Below are 9,588 nucleotides of genomic sequence, written 5' to 3'. Positions count from 1 at the left end.
GCGGCGGCGGGGCCGGAGGGGAGAGGCACGCAGAGGAGCGGCACAATAGGACGAAACGGCCGTCCAGTGCTTCCAGGCTTTCCATGGTGGTCTAGCTTCAAGTGACTCATGATCTCAACTCTATAAATTACTAAAATCTCCACAAAACCCCTTCTGATAATCATTAAGTCAATTCAAGAGATTGGTTATATTACCTACATCTTAAAAAAAAATGAATATTCACTTTTAACTTAAAAGATTCTTTTTCAAATTGGAGAGATTAAAATAAAAATAATTTACATATTAATTAGATAACACAAAAAGGACCTGTCGATGAAAACAATTATTCATGATAAGGATAGATAGAATAGAGTCGGTGAGAGAGAGGGGGAGAGGGAGAGAGTGAGAGAGAGAGGGAGGGAGAGAAGGAGGGACTGAATCAAAATAGTATATTAAAATAATCAATAATTCAAATGATTTATAAAGTGATAATTAATCTGGGAAAAAAAGTTTTCATTAGAAATTCCCATCAATTGATCGAAAAATAAAATACCTAACAATAATTAATGAACTCAGCGTTCATATGAAGAAAATAATTAAATGTTCAATGTTTTAAATCTTTATATACATTTTAATTTATTTTATATAAATCTTATTTAGAGCAGTAATATATGATAGAGATTTTCATAACCAAGAATGAAGATAACTGTTAGCATAATACATTCAAAGTAAAATTGGATTGATTGTTAAACTTTAACTCAACTAATGAATGATAATTTTTAAAATGTTAAACTTGAAGTCATGGTTTTGGTACTGTATAATGATAAAATTCAAAATGAACCTTCAAGTTATGATAAAAAGAAATCTGCCTAATACACTTTGAATGCATTTGATATAAGATAATACTTAAGTTCAAAGTAAAAAAATCAACATAGAAGAAGGCTCATATTCAAGATTTCATGGGTAATTATCACCAATTTTGATTTTAGTGTAAAGAACAATCTATTTGTCTTAATTGGTTTCTCTTAAAAAGTCACATTTAAATCATTTTAAGAAAAAAATGTTCCTCACTCCTACTCATTCCATCTTCATAAATATGATACGATGAGTAACTTTCTCTTTACTAAATGTTCAGTGAAAACTAGAGAAGACAAACTGAATGGTTTTAAATTCCAGTCTTTAACACACTATTATGTATGAAATGTAAGAGTAAAATCTACAATAATTCATCAGTTTCAATCACCACATAACTAAACGTATTTTGATACTTTTATGGTTGATTGATTGTTGAGTTTTAAATGATAAAGTGTATCATATTAATTAATGAATTTTGAAAAACAACTTACAAACAGGATTAGGTAGGAAAAATACCCACCGGATCTGTTGTGAGATAGTAAACCACTAAAGACAATGGTGGACGGTGGTGTAATTTCGTGGATTGATTAAAGTTAGACATTAACACCGTTGGATGCCGGCTCAGTGGTCTAGGGGTTAGGTGGTCGCACGCGGGACCGATAGGTCCTGGGTTCGAATCTCGCAAGATGAGATCGTGGATGTGCACTACTGAGGAGTCCCGTACTAGGACGAAACGGCTTTCCAGTACTTCCAGGTTTCCTATGATGGTCTAGCTTTAACTGTCTCATGAATTCAACTATGAAATTACATAAAAGAATTACTTATCAAATACTCGTCTCTTTTACTATTACAAGTTACTTTTGTAAACTTTTAATACGTTCTACATCTTCACATTGTATGTTTATAAAATATTAGACTGGTACATTCAACGATCAATCTTTGTTAAAGAACAGACAAACAATAACATATCAATGGTTTTTGTTTTTCAAATTAAATCTGCATACATATACGTAGATTTAGTTTCTTACTATAACCTTACTATATTTCATAATAAATGACATTTATTCAATCACGGAAGTTTTTCTTAAAAAATATATAATTTCCTCTTTGAAATCTCACATAAAATTGGTGCCCAACTGTTATAATACTATTTGTTCAAATTTAATAGAACCTTTTAATAAAGCATAACATGTACATTCGTATATATAATTATATGGAAAATGAATGTCTACAGCAGGCTAGGAAAGATTTCATTGTAAATTGATCCGATAAATAAATTTAATAACAAATGAGGTTACGTACTAATCAAGGGGTAAGGATGAAAATAATTTATGGGTCAGATATATTTTCCATATAACTATATATATACGAATGTACAGCTTAAGTAAATGATTTCGTCGAAAAGCATAACATATTTATTTAAACTTACCGAAATAATAACAGAACTGCATATGGGAAACTATGAAAATTATTATAACTTGTAATTTGTCCTTCAGCTTCATTAATAGCTATTGTACCAAATATCTAGGGAAAAAGTATTAAACAAATGAATCAGTATACATATCACTATGTATATTTATACATGATGATATGATTTTACTAATGGGAAATTTAAAAAAATACATTATTCATTGAATATGAAATTCAATTATCAAGTATATCAGTTCATCTAGTAGGTTTACAATTACATTAGATTGGATTTTAATGATGGTTAGTAGCAATAATATCTGTGCTGTTTAAACAAGAGAGAAATTAAATTAGTTTGATTATCAAGGAAATACTTCATTTACTCATTCAGAGGTTCATAAACCACAGTTTACTAATTTTTATTATTAAAGTTTATTTTAAAATTTTATACTTTCAAGCACTTTGAATGAAAAATTTGCCTATTAAATTGTTTGTTATAAAGTTTCAATTATACAATTTGATGCTAAGTTAACAATTATAATATTAAGTAGAGTTATATACAGCTGTCTGTTATGGACATGGACAATATAGGCGAGCCCCACAGGTCATTTAACAAACACAAACGTAGTAAAAGTTTGGATCTGAAATGAAAACTTCAATAAATACTACATTCCGATATGCAGTACTCAATCATTGGATGTACGGAAAAAACTACTAGAAGCAATGGGTACAACATAATGAATATCAAATAGTTATGGATGACCTCAGACGAATATTAGTTTCGAGAGTAGATTTGAAGTAGTTTTTATCTACTATTAGCGGGATATTTATTGATAAACCTGTTGATAAATTTGTTCTAAAAGAAGACATTTCTAAGAAATATCATGTGATATAAAATATACTGAAACTAAACCGTAAGTTTGTTGTCTGCAGATTGAATTCATATAAGTGGAAATATTTCCAAAATTGTAAACACACACAAAGAAATGGATCAAAAAGACAAAAATATTGCTCGCTACATTTGATTTTTAAGAGTGACAGGATTATTTACGTGCCGAATCGATAAACACTGGGTAAATTCAGTGATATGTTTAAGAGAGTTTCATTTACTCGTTTATTTGAAGATGCTTTCACTGTCAGAAACCATATATCTGATTCACATCACCGCTTAAATGTTTTTTTCAGTTTGGCGACCTACAAGTATTCATGAATGGAGAAAATCATTATTTGACCTTTAGCAATCAAGCTATTTAGTTAGTCTTGATTTTCCTACCCTGAATAACTGATTGATCGAAGTTTAGGGATGTGCACGTGGCTGAATTGGACGGTGCAACAAGACAAAAACAGCCTTCAAGAGCTCTGTAACTCTTGTTGAATTCCAGAATGATTTCATTTCGTGAACCGTATTGTTTTTGAATTAGTCAAACCTTTGTAAAGTTTCCTATGACACATAAATATCATATATGCAGTCAAAAGAAGGTATGAGTCCTTGTTTGAGCCTTGAAGCCTAATTGCTGACAAGTTACTATTACAACAATTATTAAATATCCAACTGCTATAATCCTTAACTATACTTATCAACGTACACTTATTCACCTGCCACTGTATGTGCACTTGTGTTTGTATTTTCTCGCTATCAATATTAAGTTCTTGAATTGACTAATCAGTCTTTTTAAGCATATATTTGCACTGTCTAACTTTTTTATCGACTGACTTCAAGAATTCCCGAACTTCTAGTGAAGATGGGTGACTGGTGGAGTTCAACCATATCAAACATTATACAATTCCAATGACAGTCACAGATGATAGTTGCAAAATATTACAAATACAATGAAGTCGTAAATGCGAACCATTAGAATAACAGATCAGCAATCTAAAGATAACTCCATTGTTATGAAACCTAAAGACTACAGATTTTAATATCTTGTGGGGCAGTGAATATACACCAATGAGGAGTTGTTTACTAGGGTGAGATAGTTACCTATTTTTAAATAGTTTATAATGATTACTAATTAAAGTCATTCCATGATATAAACTATCTTAGTTAAAAAATAGTAATTGTTTTTCACCTTTAAATACACTTAATTTCCATTACATCATCAAACTTTTATTCATTAATTTTCTACTTTAATTTCATTCACTTCAAATAAGCTTTAATGTATATACCGACAGACTTTTTTCTCTAGTAGCCTAATTAGTTTGCTGTATGTTATGGGAACATATACACACCTCACGGCAACAGTACAAATTATATATATATATATATATATATATATATATATATATATATATATATATATATATATATATATATATATATATATATATATATATATATATATATATAAAGAGGTGAGCAACTACGTTACATTCACTTCAAATGGATTATTATATTGCTTTATTTTTTAATTCAGTACATTTAGTCTTCCTTTGTTTTTCCTCTATAATTCAAAGTAACACTAATGTTATGTTGTATTTAATCGAACAAAAAACGAGTATGTGTGACAAGAATATTGGTTTCATGGTATTTTTTAAAGCATTTACCATTATTATATCTGAGTAGAAGTTTTCTTCTGACGATCGTATCTATAATAGTACCGTACAGTTATATATATATATATATATGTAGGTGTAGTCTTTAAAGTTTTATTCAGCCTTCTTTTTTGTTTCTCTACCTAGTTTGCTCTCATCTACAACTTGAACACTATTACTTCTTCCGGTCACTTATCTCATCTTTGTACATAAAGAGTCCATTTAGTTTAAAATTTATTATGATAATAACAATTATGGATATACAGTTAAAGTATATGTGAACTTTAATTTTTGATTATCAAATGTTCCAAAGAGAATTTACTTGTGATAAAATATACTTCTGGTAAAAACACTGGTCATTCATTCCTATAACTAAAGTAAAGTAAGGTGACTTTGTGAAGATTTCTGAAAGTTTTTATGATAGCTTTTGACACCAATTGATGTCAGCTTAAGAACGGCAAAATAACTGTCGCATCATATTGCGAACTGACTAAAACCAATAATGTAAACCCTTGGGTGGCAAACCAGTGGTTGAAAGGCAACGCACTAGGTAAGAAGTTTGAACATAATGAGGTCGTTTCATTGGATGGGTTGTGAATCTGTGACGTTGACGAATCATATACTAGGACAAAACAAATATCCTCCTCTTCCTTTTATCTAATTGTCCCTCAAATGATATAAATACGAGGAGAACATCAACTTCAATTTAATCTAAACTCTGATTATTTGTTAAGAAAAGAGAAGCTTAGTCATATTGAGCTAGATACAGTGACTTTTAGATATCACCCTCTGATTGGCCAGAAGTAGTTGATTTGATTACTTCAATTAGATTAACTGAATAAATTATTCATAAAATTGGGTCGATAGCATTTTCGGCTGTTTGTTGAAACAAGTAAGCAAATATAATTCTTTTTTTTCAGTAACAACTATGCTACTTAAGTAAAAGAATAATACAATAGGCTTAACAAATGAAAGACTACTATTTGATGATAGTTTACAAAATTAAAATGTGTTGTTTGCAGAACATGTTCAAAACTAGGACTGTTTCAATCTACATTTGCAACACTTCATTAATATTCTAATTTACCGTTAAGACGGTATAGTCAGTTTAACACAATTATTGGAAAGGCTAAAGTTATATTATTGAAAAATTTATACTGTTGTTTAACCAAGATAAAAGGTCATCTATTAGATAAAAATTAGGGGTAATTAAGGACGAAATAGAAAATCACAAAACAGTCAGTGAGTCTCCACTTCTGCTAGTTATATCAATTATCACTTTTTAAATTAAAACTGAGGTTGATCATGTTCTGAATGAAATTTGTCAATTGCCAAGCCTGCTATTTTGATCTTCATAAGTAACTTAATGTAAAAGTCACTAAGAAAATAAAGTAGACTTACTTGCATTCCTACTACAGCATATATAAAGAATAACATAGTAATAAGTAGGCAAACATAGGGTAGTGCTTTAAATGATTGAATAAATGTCCATAATAGTATTCTGATTGTATAACCTTGTCTAATTAATTTGATCAAACGAGCTGCACGAAATAGTCGTAAAAACCCTAAGTTAAGAAACGATGAGTCCTGTGAATAAAATCCAAAACAATGCAACATCACTTAGAATATACAGTCACATGGATTTATCATATCGAGTAAAATAATTCTGTTAATGTTGAAATAGACAAAAACAAAATAAGTGTAGAATATTTCCGTAGAAGTGATTAATAACGGAGTAGTGACTAATATTACATTTGTCTAGGTCTTTTAATGCTAGTCGAATTCTGTCGATCAATTTGCAATTTTATCACTACTCGATATAGCATGGGCTATGTTTAGATATTATGTGGTTGGAGGTAGGCTGTAGGAAAGACTGTAAATGAATACAACTTGACCTGAAACAAATTGGTTATAGATGAATTCAGTTCTAAGAGAAACAAATTTACAATTTTACAGTAAAATTGTCTTATCTGTAATATAAAAGCATCCTAAATTGTGCTACATGGCTGGTTAGCTGGTTCTAAAAGTCTCTGCGGAGGAAACTCCATCTTTACAGATTTCTACTAGAACTAGTCAAAATTGTATGGATGTCATTGTTTTAAAAGTAAATCCTAATATCTCTGTGATCTAAGTAAAATATCTAGGAAAATTCATTTACAAGGAATAATTATCGAATATGTTCGATCGAACAACACTACATAATTGTTATAATAATCATATACTATTAACTTAATTAAGAAATAGACTATGTGGAAGGTATTACATTGCTAAAGAACATCAAAATTCATTTTATAACATGTAAATACTTGAATATAAAGGTATTAATTATTTAATTAATAGTAATTTATCAGAAAAGAACTAATGATAATCACTGAATTAGTTACAAATAAATATGAAACACATCCGATCCATACGAACTTTTAAGGTTCTTTGAATTGAACACATTCATTTTAGTTTTCCTTCAAATTCAAATGGATATGCATTTAGTTGAAGAAATAGTTAGTTTCATCATCTTCGTCTTGTATCGATCAACGTTTTTGAAATATGATCATACAACTGGCATTTAGTTTCGCTCTAGTTTATTTAAGCTGAAATACAACGTGTCCTTTGTACAAACAAATGATACTTACATCAAATGTAATCAAATCCATTCATGTGGTGTATAGTCAATTGATAAGTGAATTATCAGATACTGGTTAGAACTTAAATCTGTCTTTTACGACACAATTGATCATATTCAATAAACGCTTGTGTACGCATTCCAACTATTGAAAGTAGTCTTTTCTAATTTAATAAGAGTTTTAATTCTTTTTTTTCCGCTTAATCGTTTATCGTCACGTATAACTGTCTAAAATAAACTTGGACACTTAGCGATTGCCGAAAAAGAGATAGTATGAAATGACTTATTGTCAAGAAACGGTAATAGATATTGATCACAATTTTCTTCAGCTAAATAGTTCTTCAGCGTGAAGAGTTTTCATCATGTAATGATAACGGTTGGAGAACGTTTTAGAACCAAAAAACACCGAATAGATGCTTTATTCTGGTTTAAAGTAGTGTAAGCCTACCTACTACCTTAACGCGAGATCGAGTTCACGTAACGGGAAAATAAGTACACTTTACTGACAAATCAATTAGATTCATGATAATGGCTCTTGGACGTTTGGGAGAAATCTAAAATGCAATGACGGACAACTTGGACAATAATAATAGCTAAGCAAAACCTAACAATACGGAGTTACTTATATGCTTAAAATTAATAAATACGGGTAATTCCGAAGAACAGAGACTGAAATTCACAGAGTCTTCAAGATGATTTAAAGGTTATGGAGATTTTATATCAAAGAACTGACTGCTCAAGGAATAACCATTACGAGAATATAGGTGAACTTCTATATTTTAGCGCAATGTTATTATCCTCCCTCGAAGTTAAAAATGCAGTATAATAGCTTGGACCGGCTTACGTAGGTGTTGATTCCTAAGCTGCTTTTGGTTGACTGACTGAAGTTTGGGATATAGTTTGTCTATATTTGCAACTGGTCAACTGGACATGTCAGAAATTTAGTGTTGTGATTAGAAACAAGCATGTATCACCCAAAATATTAAAACGTTATCACCGAGGTTACTGAATAATAATAACTACCACTTCTTCAACCTATATGATACGAGTTTTGATGTTGCTCTTAGTTTTAGGGCAAGTTTCAGTAAATTTCAATCCGGTATTCAAAATGATGTGTGTTAATTTTAGGTCTTGGATGTTTATACATCTAGATGTTGATTCCAAGAAGAATGACACTTACATTCTTAACTTTACCATTAGCCTTTACTTTAAACTAAATCTGTATGTGACAAAAAATATCTTAAACAAAGTCAATAGTCGTTCAATAAAATGTAACATTAATGGAAATAAAAAACCATATAACTACTTACCTGTAGCTCAGAAACAAGTACATCGGTTATGCTACCAACTACCGTAATAAAATCAAACGTATTCCATGAATCACGAAAATAACTCTAAAAAAATGATTAATAGCTGCTTATTATTCAAGGATAAAATTATTTTAGTTGAATAAAACTCAGAACTAGTTCATGATAGGTAGAAGATGTTTTACGTAGCAAGCGATCATACTTTCTGTTGTGAGCGACTACTGTAATCGAATCAAACAATATTTATCAAGAAGACTCAGTGTAAGAAGAAAATCTAATTTTATGACTCAAGGAGATCTATGTCCCAAAATATATTGTTCACTAAATAATTGTCTATGCTTCAGTTTTTATGTGTGGAAAAAGGAAATGAATTTTGTATAACTTTAAAATTGGTTCAAAACGAGAAACCGTTGTTTAGTAATTGCGTTATATTACCAATTTAGAATTAACAAATAAACACGTCACTAAAGTCATTTGGTCAAGTAACGATATAAAAATTGATTAGGTAGTCACTAGTATTCACCTTCCTTTCAGAATCACTATCAATTATGACAAATCATTAGCACTCATTGTTCTGTGGCAATAAAATTAAATGAAAATAGATGACAAACTTATCAATCAGTTTTCATCAAAAATCAGTAACAGATAGACGGCAGTCGTCTATTTTGACATCATTTGGTTAAAATCAGCAGTTATTTAATGAAACAACAATAAATGACATGGCCTATTCAGTTATTAGACTTCATTCATGTTTTATCATGAGTCAAAGTATTTTGTTCTACGAAAACTAAGGAATAATTTAGAGGGTTGCGTCAGTTTTCTGACTTTGATATTGAGTAAAACAGGTTCTTATCTTAAAAAAAGCATTTATCCTCTCAGGTTTCGCAA

General features: G+C 30.0%; 1 protein-coding gene across 1 annotated transcript in view; it reads right to left on the bottom strand.

The window, feature by feature from the left end:
* Smp_020170 (voltage-dependent calcium channel) overlaps positions 1-9,588 on the bottom strand; it is a gene marked incomplete at both ends in the record, with an annotated part of 167,914 nt that overhangs the window by 23,089 nt on the left and 135,237 nt on the right. Inside the window, 3 exons of the mRNA XM_018793451.1 lie at positions 2,264-2,358; positions 6,175-6,360; positions 8,704-8,787. Of these exons, the coding sequence (XP_018647963.1) occupies positions 2,264-2,358; positions 6,175-6,360; positions 8,704-8,787 (365 nt within the window). The remainder of the gene's footprint in view (positions 1-2,263; positions 2,359-6,174; positions 6,361-8,703; positions 8,788-9,588) is intronic.

The sequence above is a fragment of the Schistosoma mansoni genome, chromosome 1 (assembly GCF_000237925.1).
Source record: "Schistosoma mansoni strain Puerto Rico chromosome 1, complete genome".
NCBI lineage: Eukaryota > Metazoa > Platyhelminthes > Trematoda > Strigeidida > Schistosomatidae > Schistosoma > Schistosoma mansoni.
The sequence above is the reverse complement of the archived record's forward strand: the minus strand, read 5'-3'. Positions and strand labels throughout refer to the sequence as shown.